The 17,657-nt window shown below is 55.5% G+C and overlaps 1 protein-coding gene across 4 annotated transcripts in view; it reads right to left on the bottom strand.

The window, feature by feature from the left end:
• Nucleotides 1–5,076: 5,076 nt before the first annotated feature.
• The window catches only part of Ift122 (intraflagellar transport 122), a 73,649-nt gene continuing 61,068 nt past the window's right edge, over nt 5,077–17,657 (bottom strand). For 2 of the 4 annotated variants that reach the window (XM_059258423.1, XM_059258421.1), the window contains 10 exons: nt 16,544–16,646; nt 14,477–14,617; nt 12,978–13,075; nt 10,100–10,200; nt 8,291–8,456; nt 7,466–7,577; nt 7,046–7,171; nt 6,053–6,132; nt 5,578–5,742; nt 5,077–5,255 (listed from right to left, as the gene is read on the bottom strand). In XM_059258423.1, coding sequence (XP_059114406.1) covers nt 5,166–5,255; nt 5,578–5,742; nt 6,053–6,132; nt 7,046–7,171; nt 7,466–7,577; nt 8,291–8,456; nt 10,100–10,200; nt 12,978–13,075; nt 14,477–14,617; nt 16,544–16,646 — 1,182 coding nt within the window. In that variant the 3' untranslated portion in view covers nt 5,077–5,165. The remainder of the gene's footprint in view (nt 5,256–5,577; nt 5,743–6,052; nt 6,133–7,045; nt 7,172–7,465; nt 7,578–8,290; nt 8,457–10,099; nt 10,201–12,977; nt 13,076–14,476; nt 14,618–16,543; nt 16,647–17,657) is intronic. The other 2 variants (XM_059258422.1, XM_059258424.1) reach the window with 1 other exon arrangement.

Raw genomic sequence — 17,657 nt, 5'->3', positions numbered from 1 at the left:
CAAGGTGGAGGCTTTGATTCTGACATGACCCTGGTGGTCACCCCCAGTTCTACCCTGACCCCCACCCAGCTCAGCAGCACCTCAGCAGCCTTGGCAGCCAGCTAGTGCTGGGGACAGCTCAGAAGCTGTCCTCAGGGGCTTTGCCCATCCCCTGGGCTCTAATGTGAACCTGCAGGGCGGACTGGATACAGTAGGAGCTTGGCAAACACCTGCTGACCCAGTGAGTGAGTGGGTGAGTGAGTGAGTGGGTGAGTGAGTGGGTGAGTGAGTGGGTGAGTAAGTGGGTGAGTGAGTGGGTGGGTGGGTGAGTGAGTGAGTGAGTGAGTGGGTGGGTGGGTGAGTGAGTGGGTGAGTGAGTGGGTGGGTGAGTGAGTGGGTGAGTGAGTGAGTGGGTGAGTGAGTGAGTGGGTGAGTGAGTGAGTGAGTGGGTGGGCAAGTCTCGTGGGGAAGCGCAGCCTCTCTCTGAGGTGGGTTAACAGATGCAACTTCACAGGTTGAAAGCTGTCACTGAGATGAGGGGACACCGGGGTCTATACAGTGTGTTGCTTCAGTGAGACAAGTTCGGAGTTGAGATAGTCACTGGAAGTCATCAGCTCTGATTCGCCTATGCATCTTCCCTTGCAGAGACTGAGGCCTGGAGTCCACAGTGGGCCACTGAGGTCACGTGATTGGCCAGCAACTGCCAGGGCTATCACCACACAGTCCACAAAGTTCTGTGGGTTTCTACCGCCGTTCTCCTTCCCCTATCAACACAGTCCAGAGGAGAGGCTCCGCCTCCCTGCCTCATCAAAGCAAGTCACTAGAGGAAAGGGCTGTGCCGTGTCACACGGGCTCAGATGAAGCAGTGGTCATCCAAGAGGAGGCACAGATTCTAGCCTGTGTCTCGGAGTCACCAGGATACCCTGAAAAATCCCACTTTCCCCTCTGGGCCTCTGTTTGCTGGGCCTGGGAAACCCGGGGCACAACAAACATACAGACTGCTCCCGGCCCGCTGTCCCCACCGGCACAACTGATGTGCCCTGGCTCCTCTGCACCCCCTTCATGTCCCACTCAGGCCCTGAGCCAGCGCAGTGGCACCCCTTCCTGAACACCTGCCCCTGCAGGCTAATGGGACTTGTCACCTCAGTCCTGCTCCTCTCTCAGGTCTCCAAGGACAGCTACTACTGCCACTCTCCACTCCAGGGCCAGGCCCCATGGCGTGGCTATCTGCCTTATCACCAGCTAGACCAGTGGTTCCCAACCTGTGGTTCACGAATTCTTTGGGGGTCGCATATCAGACATTTACATTACTATTCATAGCAGTAGCAAAATTACAGTTACGAAGTAGCAACAAAATAGTTTTATGGTTAGGTCACCACAACATGAGGGACTGTATTAAAGGGTCACAGCATTTGGAAGGTTGAGGACCACCCTCGCAGACCGTCTTGTTGTCCTCCTACTGAACCAAACTCATTCGTGTATCTGGAATGCAGGTCAGCTGAGCCCGTTTTTCTGCGTGTTCAGCTCTTGGCCCACGGTGGTAGGTGTTCAAGACACACTGTCCCTGTAGGCTAGGAACCCTCAGTGGAGGTGGAGTACCGAGTCCGGTGACCTGCAGCCTGGGTTCTTGTCCTCTCAGGAGTGTGGGTTACTGGGGCTGGGCTATGAAGAACTGTGAGGTGCTTGGATGCCAGGGCCCTGGGAAGCCATCTCTGAGGCTAGCTACCGCCATGTTGGCCACTCAGAGGTACGGGCAGTCGCAGGGCACTGAACGGGGGATTAGGGACTTAAGCCACCAGTGCTAATAGCTCTTAAGCCCCAGAAGGAAAAGTGCTGCTGGGTCAGCAGGCCCCTCCTTCTCTTCTCACCTGTGGCTTAGTCTTCCTGGCTGTGTCACCAGGGCCTTGCTGGGGACGTCAAGGGAACCTGGAAGGAGACAGGTGTCCAGTCCTCTCCTGATGTTCGCTACCCACTCTATTGTGTTGAGTGCTGTGCCATCTCAGGGCGGCGGACGGATGACCAGGGAGAAGCAGCCATTTGTTCTGAGCCCCACCCACCCTGTTCCGCTCTGCCTTAGCTGTGTCAACGAGAGCCAGCAAGAGGCAGAGCCCGGGGGGCTTCTGGCCTTAGCAGCCTTTCAGACAGAATCTATAGAAAATTAAGTCTCACGGGAGCACAGGTGGCCAGGAGGACCCCTGCACACCTCAGAGGGTAGCCTCAGAGCCTTGGGGCAGGCCCACGAGCCTGGGGGCTAGCTGACACTGAGGAGCCACTGTGAGTCACAGGCAGGAAGGAGCACAATTGTTCCTGTGCTCTCAGAAGGTGTTGGGAGTCAGGATGAGGGATGAGGGAGCAGTCCTAGGGTGGGTGTTGTGGAATATTATTTTAAGATGTGATACATTTGTTTATGCTGTGGAACATTTCTTTAATGATGCAAAGATGTGTTGCATTCTTTTTTTTTTTTTTCAGAGCTGAGGACCGAGCCCAGGGACTCTACCACTGAGCTAAACCCCCAACCCCATGTTGCATTCTTTTATGTTGCATTTAACTCTGTGAAGCTGTGTTACTGTGCCTGTCTAAAACACCCGATTGATCTAATAAAGAACTGAACGGCCAATAGCAAAGCAGGAGAAGGGATAGGCAGGGCTGGCAGGCAGAGAGAATAAAGAGAAGAAAAAGAGAGAAAAAAGAGATTTAGGAGCGAGAGGAGGAGGAGGACTCCAGGGGCCAGCCACCCAGCCACCCAGCCAGCCATGGAGTAAGAGTGAAAGTAAGATATACAGAAGAAAAGGAAAAAGCCCAGAGGCAAAAGGTAGATGGGATAATTTAAGTTAAAAAAAGCTGGCTAGAAACAAGCCAAGCTAAGGCCAGGCATTTATAAGAAAGAATAAGTCTTTCTGTGTGTGATTTATTTGGGAGCTGAGTGGCAGGCCTCCAAGAGAGTTAAGAGGAAAAAACAGTCAACAAGAGATGGGGGCCTTGCCTGTGGTGGCCGCAATGCCCCTGTCATCGCTGTGTAAAGCCCAGGCCAGGGAAGAGGCACGACAGAGGGATGCAAACCTGAGGCACGGCCATGGGGACGCCTGGCTTCAGCAGCCATGTAGAGGGAAAGGTTAAGGAGTGGAGACCCACAGACACCCCGCCTGGTATGGCCCAGCCAATCAGCTGCCATCTTCCTCTTCCTCACAGTGGACATGACACACAGCATCAGTACACAAGCCCTGACAGTCTTACTAAGCTCTGGGGCTCCAGCCGTCACCTCTCCCTGATCCCATCCCCTTCCTGACAGAACTGGCACCTCCAGCTCCCTGTCCTAACTTCCTTCAGTCAGGGTCACTGTGGGCTCCATTCGCAGATGCTGGCTATGGCTGAAAACTCCATATCCAAGCTGAAGGGCCTTGTGTACAGAGGTGGAAATGGAATCCAGTAGGGAAGAAGCAGAACGTGGTGCTCAGTGTGAAGGCTGCCTAAGGGTGTGGGTCCAACTTCGGTTCAGCAGGTACGTTTGTTTGCTCAACCAGAGAGTGCCTGTGGGCCTCAGTTTCACTATTTGTGTGGGCACCCCTAGAGGCTGCTCAGACCAGACATGACGATGCTTCAGCAAGAACTGGAGCTGTGGCCCGGCTCAGCCTCGGGGGCTTGGCTCCCAGCAGGACTCTTCCTGAATTTCTGTGTGATGGGCTGAGAGGATGCATGCCGGCGTCTCAGACAGCCCCCCCCCACCCCCACCCCCCCACCAGCCACAGACCATCTGATCTGTCACTGTGATTGACGCCTGTTGGGTAGCTGGCGCTGTTTCCTCCCTCACCCCACTTCTTTCCCAGCCATATGCAAATGAGTTCAGTTCAAGGCACGCGCTAATGGAAATCCTAACACATTAATAAATGTTTAGTGCGAGAGAGAGCATGCATGATCAGAAGCAATTAGACACTCGACGGAGGAGTTGTGTTGGCACAACTGTCTGGATCCCTCCTTCATTCCCTCCATCATCTCCACAGAGGCGGGGGGGGGGGGGTGTTGGGGGGCAGGGCCTGGACCTTGCCTGGCTCCTTCCTTCATCTCCACGGAGGCAGGGGGGTGGGGAGGGCCTGGACCACACCTCACCTCTGTCGCTCACTCTACTCTCATCTCTCATCCCAGCAGTGGGCATGCTACTGCCAGCCTCACAAGGAGGTCTTCAGCATGGCTCCTAGCCGCTCAGTCTCCCTGCTCCCGCCCGTTAAGATACTGTGTGTGTGGTGGGGAGGCGGGTGTTGCTGCCTGTCCCTGGGCAGGTGGCATGCAGGAGGACTTCCGAGATTACAACTCTAGGTGCCCACTCAAGGCTGGACGCCCTAACACCTGCTGCTCTTCTAGTCACGACCGGCACAGGGGCTGTGGCTGCACAGAGGTGCCCAGTGTGAGTTCTCCTTCCAGACTCTGCCTGATACCCTTTCCCCAACATTCTATGGATCCCAACTGGACCCCCCATGCCTCATGCCCTGGAAGGAAGGAAGGGAAGAAGCCACAAGGCTGAGTATCCTGTGGAAGCGGACCCCTTGACTGGTGTAGGGCGGGCTCCAGGAGCTCCAAGGACAAGACTATTCACTGGAGGCAGGTATCTTATTTTCTTGTCAAAATGGATCCTCATTCAAACAAAATAAATAAACAACAACAAAAACATCCATGTCCCTGCCCCTTCCCATGCTGCCATTTGATTCGATTACGTTTTAAAAGCACGAAAAAGCAATGTTCCTTTCCGATCAAATTAGAAACAGGTGCACTTTTGCATAAGGAAATTAAGTTGCAGACAATATAGGATTTGCTGAAACGCAGACACTGATGGAAACGAGTAGCCCTTTTATTTGCCGTTATTGAGGCAATCTGTTGGCAAAGTGTTCACGGTAACGGTCTGCAGATCTGCGGACTCCAGCAGGCCGCCATGAACACTTGAGCCCTTCGGAAAGTAACACATTTTTTTTTCTTAGAAAATATATGTACGTTCTCTTCTGCATCTCCTGGCGCTATTTACAAGGCACGAAATGCCATAAATAGGAAATCTGTGGTTACACAAGGCGAGGCCCCTCCCCAATATACAAACTTCATCTGGACAGGAGACACATTCTGAGGGTTTAATTCTTTCTCCTCTACAGTCTGGGGACAGCAAGGAGCCGGGGGAGCGGGTGGTCCCAGAGGTCAGTCAGGGCTCACGAGCCCGTGTCGTCGATGCGTCTCCGGCAGTAGGGGCAGCAGGCATGCTGGAGCACCAGCAGCTCATAGTCCTCGGAATGGAACATCTGAGGAGAGACAGCCATGACACAGGGAAGCAGGGCCAGGTGCCCTAAGCCCTGAGGAGAAACAGCTAAGCAGGGAGTTGCTGCCAACAACAGCAGATCTATAGGACTGGAGGGCTCTTCATTCTGAATGAAGTCCACAGGTGCATCATCCCGCATCCAGGGCAGTGCAGAGCAGGAACCAGGTAAGGTCTACTGCAGCCAGCTGGGCAGATGCAAAGGGCAGGCTGGGGCCAGCTCATGCTCCTCCCCTACGTGCCCGGCTTCCCAAGGGAGATACAAAGGACGGAAGGGCAGGAGAGCCTGCCAGCGGTAGGCTGGGTACCTGGAAGCAGGAGGGGCACATGGTGATGGAGGCGTCGGGCAGCAGCGAGCGGAAGTACTGCCACTGCAGCGGTGGAGGCCAGCGCTTGATGAGAACATCCCTTCGGCTCATGGAACGCAGCACTGACCGGTTCACCACCACGGGCACGAACTCAGAGCCACCTTGCTGTGAGGGGGGATGTACATGGGTGCTATATCCTTGGCCTGATCTTAGGATCCTTGGTGGCCAAAGGGACACCACCACATCTCAACTCCAGGCAGCCCTGACAGTGACATGCCCTGCCCCCCATGCCAGCACTGAAGTGTCCTTGGAACCACTCAGTCACCACAGGAAGCTGTCCAGTTCTCTTTCCCACTGCCATGTCTGAAGTTGTAGCTAACTGCCACACTACCCAAGGGTCCCTGTGTGCCTGGGGGAAGTATGGATGGCTCTCCACCAGGCCTCTCAGCACCCTCCCACTCTTGGGGCGTCTCACCTCAAAGCTCAGCTTGGCTGTGAACGGGTCATCATCTCCTAGGGAGTTCACGGTCTCATCCAGCCTCAGTGTCTGGGAACCTGGAGAGTTCTGGTCAAGGATGGAGCTGGAGGTCCAGTAAGGCATAGGCACCACCCTCCAGCCCACAATTCACTCCCAGGAGCTCAGCCAGGGCTGATCTCTCACAGACTTGGGGGAGTGGTACAGTGGCTGGGAGAGGCCTCCAGGTGGAAGATGGGGAGGAGGGCACAGGCCAGAGAAGGAGAGAAGGGGCCCCATGGGGACCATCTGCTTCCCTTATCCTCCATGACTCACAGTGTGGGGAACATAGGCCCAGCTGCAGCCTGAGAAACTCAGCAGTCACAGCCATGGAGTGAAGGGCAAAAACCCTTATGGAATCCAGTCAGTCCTACCACCCTTCCCGCTGCCCAGTGGCGATGGAGCTGGTATAAGGCAGAGGCAGGAGGGCCTCATGTAGGGATTAAGTGGGTATGGCCGACTGTTCCAGTGAGGAGCACGAAGGATGCTAAAAATACCCACAGGGGATCAGCTGTCCTAGGGTTTCAGCCAGACTACTGGCGGCCACCTCTGTAACTACCTAAGGACGAAGCACTCGGACAGCAGAATCAGGGGGACAGAGAAGCCTCCACGAGAATAGGGTAGACATCCTGGAGCTTCAGCCTGAGTAGTGACTGCTACCACTGCATGAAAAAGCTACCTGAGTCGAAATCTGGGGGTCCCTCAAGAATACACACTACTCCCTCTGCTTAGCTGTGTGGGCCAGAGGCAGGATCGGTGCCTTCATGAACAGGGTAGGGGACCTCACAGGAAGATGACGGTGCCCCTCTTGTCGTGCCTACGGGCTCTGATGTTAGTCTTCACTACGTGGGGACCTCCAGTCTTTCTGGATCTCATTCCTTCCGTCCCTGCCTGTTGGCACGGACCACACGGAGGCCCCTGTCCTGCCCGGCCCAGGCCTGGAGTGCAGGATACCACTGCTTGCCACCTCCTGCCATTTGCTCTCCCTCTTGTGTCTTGGAGCCTCCAGGTCGATGAGGGCAACAGCCTCTTCGTCGGTGATTCCCTCTTCCAGGTAGAACTCCACCAGGTGCAGTACTTCTGCAGGGACAGGGAGGGGCTGGAAGACAGCCTTGGGGAGCGTGGGACTGTCGCTCACACCAGAGCATGCCCCCTCCCCACAGCAGCTGCTTTGAAGCGGGGTGGGCAGGACAGCTCCTGCAGCCTCCCAGACTGAACAATGAACCCGAGCTTGTCACTATGATGAGAGTAGGGCTTCTGGTTGGGGACATGCTGGGCCCCGTCTCTGGATCCTGACAGCACTTCTGCATGGAAGGCATGGTGGCATCAGTTTATGCACAATGTCACAGGTCTTGAAGCAAGGGAGTGGCTCACCATAGGAAGAGGCAGAGAAGATAAAGGGCTGGCGGCAGTTGATGCACACGTTGCCCAGGTTGTTGAGCAGCGGGTTGTTGGTGGAACAGCGGTAGCACAAGGGTACCAGTTCCTACAAAACACGCGTGTGTCTGCCCAGGCTGAACCAGAAGTATGCTCACATCCACTCCCTCCCAGGGCAAAGAACTGCATGCTGTGGGGAGCCTGCCCGAGGCCTACAGACAGAACTGAAGACTCCATCTGCGGCCCACTAACCCAGACACTCCGTCCATGTCAGGCCTCAGCAGGACACTGTCATCCTGGCAAAAACTGTACCCACTGTCACTTCCTGCCACTCACCAGGCTCTAGCAGTGTGTCAGGCACACCATGGATGCTGCACAAGTGGCCTCTGCCCTCCTGTGGGGAAGGGTTTGTAAACACCCATCTGACAGAGCAGGAGACTGAGGCACTGGAAGCCTGAGGCACGGCTAGGACGTGGTAGACCTAGGATTGGAACCCAGGCCTATTGACAAGTCCCTGCTCTGAGCTTAAAATCGGGGCTATATAGATCTGAGTTGTTGATGCTGCAGGAAATCTGTTGGGATGCGGCCTGGGGGAGCACAGGGACACCCAGGAAGAGGGTCAGCCCTGAGCTAGGCTTGAGGGAAGAGACAGTCTCTGGGCATGGAGGAGCTGACAGCGCTCCAGATCAGGGTGGGCTGGAGCACAGCAGGCCAAGTGGGGGGCAGAGGGCAGGCAGCTAAGCAGGGGGGACAGACGAGCTCACAGGCAGGGGAGCCATCTTTCAAACAGCCCCCAGACCAGGCTCAGAGTCACGCCCTCACCTCACTGTCATGGAAAGGCTTGGAACGGATGGTCAGGGTGCCCAGCTCAATGGACTTCTGGATCCTCGCGGGGATCTGCAGCCCCCGCAGCTTGTCATAGGCATGCCGGGCCAGCTTGTAGGCACCCAGGGCCTTGCTCTGCTTGGCCAGTGTGAAGAGGGTATTCCTGCCATCGGCAAGGTTAAGGACAGCAGAGGTGGGAGGGAGCCAATACCACCCACCCTGGGCTAGAAAAAGCATCTTGTGCTGGTAGCAGACCATAGTCAGGAACTGAAGAGATATTTGTTCATTCTGAGGTCTATCTCTGTAGGATGGCAAGGCCCAGGAATCTTTCCAGAGACAAAGGTGGTACAGGGTCTTTTCTGGTCTCTCTCTCTCTCTCTCTCTCTCTCTCTCTCTCCTCTCTCCTCTCTTGCAGAGGTGGGGGCATCATGGTCTCACTATGTAGCCTAGGCTAGCCTCCATCTTTGGTGCTGAGACAGCAGCCATAACCTGACTTAAGGCGCTGGGCCTCCTGGTAGCTTTCCCTGCCCTGCTGCACCTGCCAATCCAGATCTAGGACACTTGGCACCAGGGGTTCTCCTGCCCTGCCCTACCAGCTGGTGTAGACTGGCTCACAGGGGCCACACAGCACTCAAGACTCCCCTGCTCTCTGGGGTCCCTCTGGGCCCCTCATCGGAGGACAACAAACCTCTGTACGCCACATGAGGTCACCTCCAACCTGGCTGTGCCCTTCTCACCCTCCCTGCCTCCCCAGAAAGCGGCTTGGCCCTGGCATCCCAAGGGCACGGCCCTCACTCTCCTTCCTCAGCACGACCTCTCTAACACTGTCCCGGCAACTTGTGCTGTGTCTCCCTAGCTGGTCCACTCTAACTCCTCCACGCCTGCCCGGGACCCTGTCGGCCGCCACTTCCGTGTTTCCACTGGACACCACCAGGGCAGGCTCGACACTCAAGTTAGCCAAGAGGCTGACTCAACAGAACTTTAAGACAAGTCAGATCCAGGAACTGAGGGTAGCAAGGATGGCTGTGCACTCCCTTGCTGAGCCTGACCCGCCAGTGAAAGGGTTATCACAGTGAAGGCCATTTGTTTGGGGCGCTTCCCTGAGGAGTAAACGATGAGTCTGGACCCTCCAGGCAATGAGTTCTTAACGGTGAGCGGGGGGGTGCTTTTCTGGGAGGCGTTCCTCCAGGAGCCAGGTGGACCGGCCGGATGAGGACAGGGAGACGGCTTGTCAAAGGTTGGACCATTTCTCCTCTGTGCTTCTGGCCCTGCTGTATCTCCTTGACAGGGGAGGAGTAGACCCACAGGGCCTCGCTACACCACCCACCCTCTTGATAATCTTCCCTGCGGCCTGACTCTGGAGCACTGGAGGTAACCTCCTCTGGGCAGCTGTCCCTGACTAGGCCCAGCCTTACCTTCATTTTACTCTTGGACACAGTGTACCTATCCTTGAAACAGGTCTTGCCTCTTGTCACCACCCCTACTAGATGGCAGCTTTGTCACCTGGACTAACATGCCCCGCCCCCCGATTCCAGCAGAAGGTCTGCCTGGGCTTCCTGGTCCCAGCCCCACCCTTCTTTGTGAGTTCTGGGAGGCCTGGGATAGGGTGCTGGCCAGAACAGCAGGTCAGGGGCCGCTAAACAGCCCTGGAAGCTAATCTCCCCTTGGCACCGGGCACTCAGCTGCCCAGCTGAGCCTCTCCCCACTCCCCAGCGGCTGCTGAGAGAGGGCGCTTCTGCCAGCAAAGTGCTCTGTGGAGACCTGGGGCCATTAGACAGAGGGCTGGGAGGGGGGCGGGGAGGATACACTTTCGAGATGCCCAAGGGGGTGGCCTTGGTCAGGCTGTGCAGCAAGAACTTGGAGATGTTGAAGAGGGTTTCAGGGAGGTCAAAGCTGAATGGCTCCTCCTGCAGTAAAAGAGAGAGCATAGCATTTCCCACTGGAAGGAGGTGGGCGCCCTGAGCACCCACTGTGTGCTGGCCAGTGCGGCTGCCTTTAACACAGGCTTGTGGGCTATGTATTTTCAATCACATTGTACCAGGGAGGGCCGTGATGCCCTAATAAAGGACAGCCCATGTCACCCACCAGAATGGGGCAGAGATGAGATTCAAACCCAGGGCTTAGCCCCTCAACCCCAGAGAATGTGCTTCTCACAGCTGCAGTGTCCCTGGGGACACTCCATTTCCTGAGCGCAAGACCTTTATGGGAGTGAGGACATGACCTAGTGGGATGCTTAACCCCTTCCTGCAGGACCCAGCAAGTCTCTTCTTTGTTCCTCAACAGTGGCTGATGCAAAATATGCCACCAAAAGCACAAGACGCTCAGGCTGGCCCAGGCTCTAACCGGTGGTCTCCATGACCACTGGTGGAATGAACAGACCTGCTACACCCAGGGGCTGCCAGTACAGTCAAGCCCATCGGGGAAGGTTCTATGCACAGGGCTGTGCATGGCGAAGACCTGCTTTGAGGGAGTCTGACAGTGCCATCAGGCTACAGTGCAAACCACACCAGTTATTGGCAGGCCGGCCAGCTCCCCCCCCCCCCCCCACCCAGAGCTCTCCTGAGGGTCTGGCCAGGCTCTCTCATAACGGCCACCAGGCTTGACCCCGGTGAGGCCCAAAGCTGTGAGAAGCGACTTTCTACTTCTCTGGTTCAGAGCCCAGAAAATTCTCTCCAGCAACTTCTCTCTAGTGTCGTCTGAATTCCTAATTACATTTTTCTTCCTATTTTCCTTTTTTTCCCTCTCCTCCTCCTCTTCCTTCTCCTTTTTGTTTGTTTATATTTGGAGAAGGGGTCTTTGGCTTAGGTTGGCTGTGATCTCCTTATGTAGCCAAGGATGATCCTCCTGCCTCCACCTCCTGAGTGCTGGGATTCAGGTATGTGCCACCATGCTGGTTTACCCATTTACATCTCTGCAGCTTCTGTTGGCTCCAGGAATGGAGAGAAATTTGAGCCAGGGGCTCTCCTGGGTGTGAGCTTGAAGACTCCAGGCACTCTGTGAGCAATCCAGATCAGCACTGCCTCCCCAGGAAAGAAGCCCTGGGCCTCGGGAAGGGTCTGGGTTTCTCTTTGCCACCTTATGATCCACTCTCACGCAGGGCTGCAGGCCCAGTGCCAACTCCGCAGCTGCCCTGGTCACAGCCTGCCTGCCACAAAGCCTTCCCTCTACTCTTCTTAGGCACTGTCCCCTCCTTGGTGGAGGGACCACCTCAAAGGAGCCACCTCCAGGCTTTTCCCTTGAGGGCTGTCCTGCTGACTATACTGTGAGTTCCTTACGGCAGGGACTATGTCTGGCTCACCACTGGGTTCAGGCCTCATCACAGGGACTGTCACACACAGGCACTGGTTGGAGGAATAGCCCAAGAAAGCAGCTTGGGCCTGGAGGCCAGCCTGGGTCCCGAGGGTGGCCCTAGCTCAGCACCATGTGCATCAGGAACAGAGCTCACTGTTAGGTGAGAAGACTCCTGCACAGACACAGAGAGCAGGGAGAAGCAAGGCACGCTGGGAATTCAGGAGCCAAGGGCTGGGCACCCAAGGCAGCTTAGCATGCCCGGGCCTGGCCTGCCTCCAACATCAAGCTGGGTGCAAGCTCCTTGGTTCATAGCTTTTCAGCTGTTTGAAACAGGGGCCTGAATGGAAGACGAGCCGCCTTGAACCCACAGATGCTGCTGGCACAGAGACATGGCACCAGGGCTACAGAAGGCCCAGTGGGACCTAATGCTTCCCAGAGACTAGGAGAGTGAGACAGCAACATGGACAAAGGGCAGGGACGCTCAGGGAAGCAGGGCCTCTGAGAGGCCAGAGAGCCGATACTGGACTGAAGTGAATGGGCTCTGAAAACTGCTATGAACCTTCCACCGGAGGTATGCCGGGCACCAGAGCCACATTTCCAAAGTGAACTCGAGAGTCCTCGTAGACACCCCACCTATCATCTCCATTTCACAGACATGGAGAGTGAAGTACAGAGAAGGTGCAGGACTTTCCACGGTCACACATCAGCGTGACACGAGGCATCCCGAGTCACCTCAGAACCCACATCCTAGAGGCTGGGAGCACAGACTGCTGTCAGTAAGGCCCAAGGCCAGCCTCCACCATGTGTTAACTGTGGCTCTTCTGTGTGGCACCTGGGCGTCCTCGCCTGCACATGAGGGTGATGTACTCATCTTACAGCACGGCTGAAGATGAGGCGATCCCTACGATAAAGCCTACCATGTCCACACAGCAGGAACTTACTGACAGGGTCGCTGGTGTGGCCCAGCTTGCTGCCACACGATAAGCTCACTGTGGGTTAATCAACACTGTGGCGGGCTGAGGAGACATGGGATGAGGTAGATGGGGACTCATTTAACGTGGCCTCATCACAAGAATCAGGGAATGATCTCAACCAATTGTGGGTCTCTGGAGATCAGGCCAACCCTCTCACTTTATAGAGGAGACTGGGCCAGAGAGAGAACCTGAGCCTTCACTTACCGAGAGAGGCATCAAAGACTGAACTGGAAACTGGAAAGGCCTATCCCAGCTCTGGACTATAATTCTGAGTCCCGAGTTGCTTCATGTCAAAAATGGCAGGGGAGGGGGAAGCTCTTCCCAAGGAGAGCAGGGTTTCTGGGCACTTCTCTTCAGAGGCCCTTGCTGAGCATGTGAGGCCCAAAGGTGCCCATCCCTCAGTCTCTCGGCCACCTTACCGTGTAGCGATGAATGGTTTGGTAGCCGTGGTACAGCTCAGCCAGGTGCTGGAAATGGTGGAATTTCTCAAGCATCACATCCTTCTGGGCAGGATCTGCTGTGAGGGAGGAGAAAGGGGGGAGGACGGAGGATGGCAGGAGGGGAGGAAGGAGGAAGGAGGAGGGGAGGAGGGCAGGAGGGGAAGAGGAGAGGAGAGAAGGATGGGAGGAGGGGGGAGAGGAGGAGGGGAGGAAGGAGGAGGGCAGGAGGGGAGGAGGGGAAGAGGGGGGAGAGGAGGAGGGGAAGAGGGGAGGAGGGTGGGAGGGGAGAACAGGGAAGGAGGAGGGCAGGAGGGGAGAAGTACAGGAGAGCAGGAGGGGAGGGAGGAGGGCAGGAGAACAGGAGGGGAGGAGGGAGGAGGGGAGGGAGACAGGAGGGCAGGAGGGCAGGAGAACAGGAGGGGAGGAGAACAGGAGGGGAGGGAGACAGGAGGGCAGGAGGGCAGGAGAACAGGAGGGGAGGAGGGAGGAGGGGAGGAGGGGAAATGTGTCAAACAGTATCATTTCTTCCTGTGCTGCTCAGAGGGGCCAAGAGGGCAGTGGTGGACAGGTGCCCTGCTTACGCGTGGTCCATCTTGGATGACAGGAGTCTTGGCTGGGCAGAGCTCCTGGCCAGGAGGCACCTGAGGCTAGACCTCTCCCAGACCACACACTGCACCCTCCCAGCTCTGTCCGCTGGGCCAGCATCTGCTGTGTCCAGCAGTGGAGGGAACCTACTGGCCCGGACACACCAGAGGAGCCTGGCAGGCCAAGGGTGGACAGATGGCGTCTTCATCGGCTCTCTGTGTTCATGGGGCACCTCTGCTTGTCAGCTATCTATCTCAAGTGTACATCAATGGCCAGGACAGAAACCCCACCTCACACCTGGGCCTGGTGGCTCTGACTGGGAGCTGACAGCTGCGACTCAGGGCGAATGAAGGAAGCAGGATGGGGCGGAGCAGTTATGGAAGGCTGCCACCCTGCAGCCTCTGCCTCCAGTGCTCAGAATTCTCACTACTGCACACGGCCATCTCCCTTCCCTCCACCTCAGAACTCCCCAGGGCACCATGGGAAGCCACGTGAATGAGAGCAGCTCTGAAATGTCCTCCTGCCTGAAACGAGGGAGACTCTGGAGTGGGTTATTGTAAGGTGATCTCTTCATCTTTTCATTTAATTAAAAAAATTTTTAAGCCAGGCTCACTCGGGCCCAGCTCCAGGCTCCCAGGTAGCAGGGGAGGGAGATGCTCTGAATTAGCAACGCAGGGTGGGACCTCCCACCCAGAAGACAGACTGCCAGCCAGTCCCACTTACAGGCAAACTTGAAAGAGATGACAGGCCAGATTGTGCCACTGCAAAGCTTGCTCAGGGACAACACACTCAATAAACAAGCCCAGGCTTTAATGAAACAGCCCTGCTCTTCTGATTTTATCTGGTGCCAGAGAGGGGCCAGGAAAGAGGCCAGCCGGCTGTCACTCACTCACCTTGCGCCATGTCAAGGCACTGCATGGACAGCATCCAGTAATAATAGGCAGCATCATTAAACCTGCTCTCCACCACGGCATTGTGCGTGAGCTGCTCCAACACGCGGACTGCTTCCCCTTGCCTCCCGGCCTTGTGGAATGCTAGGGTCATGAAAGCATATGCATGTCATGGGGAGTCAGACATGACGCAGGGAGGTTGTGCAGGGCTTACATGAGGCTGCTTGAGAGGCAGGACACTCGTTGGAGCATCTGTGGTGCCTCGTTGCTGAGATGCGCCTCTCAGGCCGCAGGCTATAAATAACCAAGGCTACATCCTGAAATAAGCACAGGGAGATACACTCCTTTTGGCTGGGAAATGGCAACCTACTTTAGCAAGGCACAGCAGAGAGAGAACCTGAGGCACCAAAGCTGGCAGTGGCCAGAGACTTGCCTCCACTCCACTCCAGAACGAGACTTTGTCAAGACTCCTGGGTGGTACTAGCAGTCCCGCTACGCTGTGGAGCTTGGTGGTTCACAGAACACCTCCACTGTTGACTGCATTAAATCCTGAAGACAAAATTCTAAAGAAGAGAGCCAGCCCCTTTCTAATGAGAATAACGGGCTTTGCCAGGCGAGGGCAGAGCACCATGTCCAAGGTCAGATAACAAGTCAGTCCCGTCCCGAACCCACCTTCAGCTGCACGCTTTCCGATACCAACCTCGAAAGGTCTGGCTCAGCTCACAAAACCAGACGTTTGTGAGAACAAGCGAAGAATTTCTCAATCATGCCTGTGTCTGTTAACAGAAATTTCCTGGGCCCCTCACTACTATGTGGCCAACTTCTGGGGACCATGGGACTGCCAGAGAAAGACTAGGAGCCCTGACTGTGCACGTGTGGGCATCCTTATGACCCACATCCTCCGCCTGCAGAGAAGGAAACGGTCTGGCCTTGGTTCATTCTCATCTCCCGTCTCTTGTCTGAGTACCAAGTTACTATGGCAATGGATTCTTGGAAGGGCGGCACAGACAGATGGATAGGTTGATGTGTTTTGCCCAAACATGCAGATACTTCAGCAACTGGGTGCTCTGGAAATGCTGAGGCAGTAGAGAACATGCTGTCCTTCACAGGGGCTTTTAACCAAGGAGCTCCAACAGGGGGACATTTGTTCTGCAGTGTGTCAGGAGGTGGCAACTGCCACCATACAGAAGTGTAAATGAGATGCTATGGAATATGACCCACCCACTTCAATTAGGAGACTTTCTAAACAGGCGTAAGAATTAGGCTCCCAGTTGGACAGATCCTGATCCAATTCCGGCTCTGCCACTCGCTAGCTTCTCACAGCACATGTAGCCTCTGCGTCTCTGCAGGGCTGTTGGCAAGATTCAAGGTTATGCAGGTTAAGTGCCCAGCCAGCACCTGCCACAGTGAAGGCAGTCACATGGCTAACCGATGATGAACGTTATCAGTTCATGTGCCATACTTGCTTTGGCCTTGATATCAGATGCCATCACACCCTGTGTGTGTACGGCTCATTTCACCAACAGAAGCACCAAGGGCAGAGAGACTTCTTGGCTTGCCCGAGCCAGAATCAAAGTCCATTTCTGTCTCAGGAGAGGAAAAGGAAGATGAAACTATGCCCAACACTAAGGGCAATTCTCTCTTTTGTCCTGACCATGTATGCTTTGGCTCATGACCTCTCTGCAACTTCCCAGCTAGTGGACTACAGGCAAATTCCTTTCCCTCCTTCAACCTCAGTTTCCTCATCCACAAATCACACTGTTGCCCATACCAGAGAGCATCCTTAAGATTAAAGGGAAGGCACGCTGGAATGCAGGTGCTGTACAGGTTAACAGGAAAGTGCTGAAGATCTAGGACCTTCTAGGGTCTGAACAGGTGAGCGATGGGCCCAGGGGAAGTGGCTTCCACGTCCATGTCCTCGTTCTAAAGTCTTTTACCAGCAAACCCACCACGAGCCAGGATGAAGGCCCCTGTCCTGGGACCTGAGGGGGGGCCAGGCACTCTGTACCATGTCTGGGCAGCCCTCCCCGCCCCCCCACCCTTCTACACAGTCCAGTCTGTGTGGCCTACCTTTCTGGGCTTCCTCAAAGCGGTCATTCTCTGCTAGCCACTGCGCATAGGGCACGTAGATGTCATCCTTGAACTCAGGGTGCTTCTCACCCAAAGCAAAGGCCTAGAGGGAGGAGTCGAGGCATTCTTAATGAAGCAGCCCCCGCAGCCCCTGAAAATGTGGCACTTGGCTGAGTCTGTTAGGGATGTCATATTTTGCCAGCCTGACAACTCGGAGGGGGGGAGCGTCTCCCCCTCCAACCACCCCCAGCAACACAAAAACAAACCAGCTCTTTGAAAACAAAAGGCAATTAACGGCAATATGCAACCGACTGGATTCAATAACAACACAGTCTGTTTCTGGACCACAGAAGCAGCACAGAATCGGAAACATTTTATTTTGAGGGTTTGCGTGGGCTCCTGTAGCGCTGCAAACAGATTTCTTTTAATTGCAGGCGACACCTAAGGAAACAAGATTGACATTATCTCCATCACTGCTTATTAGCTGTCACAGAGGACTGCGGACACAGTGTTGTATGGGACTGGGTGTCTGCTTCATTAAAGAAAGCCCTCAGCCACCTGCCAGGCCAGGAGAGCAGCGGAGGAGGCTTGGGAGGGTCTAGGACCAGCTCCTGCCGCTGTGGGCTAACGTTCATCTTGAGATAGAGCCGTCACTGCTGCCATCACCAGCCTGTCACCTCGAGAAGTGGAGCCGTGGGAGGGCAGAGGAGGCAGGCTGCTCTTACTTGGGTAGTGCCCTGCTATGGCTCTGTAAGAGACGCCATGGTAGGTGGACACCACTAATTCTCTCCAGGTGACACTCTCCAGAGCACAGACACAGAGAGGCTCTGCCCTGGCTGCCTAGCCAGCCTCGGCTCCAGGACAGCTGTCTTTCTCATTTGCTGACCGATTCTGCTCACTGGCCCTCTCACTTCACAGGAGTCAAGACCGTGAAGAAGGATGAAGGCAGGGAACAGCTGCCCTTGAAACAGCTCTGGTAGCTTCTATCTGAAAAAATATGGTTGGCATTTTCGGCCAAAATGCCACACAGGTTTTTAAATGCCATCCTGGTGTGTCCCTACCTCAGAGGTGAGCCTGAGACTGTGGAGCTGGTCAGAGGTGACTCACACCAGCA

The sequence above is a fragment of the Peromyscus eremicus genome, chromosome 3, assembly GCF_949786415.1.
Source record: "Peromyscus eremicus chromosome 3, PerEre_H2_v1, whole genome shotgun sequence".
NCBI lineage: Eukaryota > Metazoa > Chordata > Mammalia > Rodentia > Cricetidae > Peromyscus > Peromyscus eremicus.
Note: the sequence above shows the minus strand (reverse complement) of the source record. Positions and strands in the feature narration are given on the sequence as shown.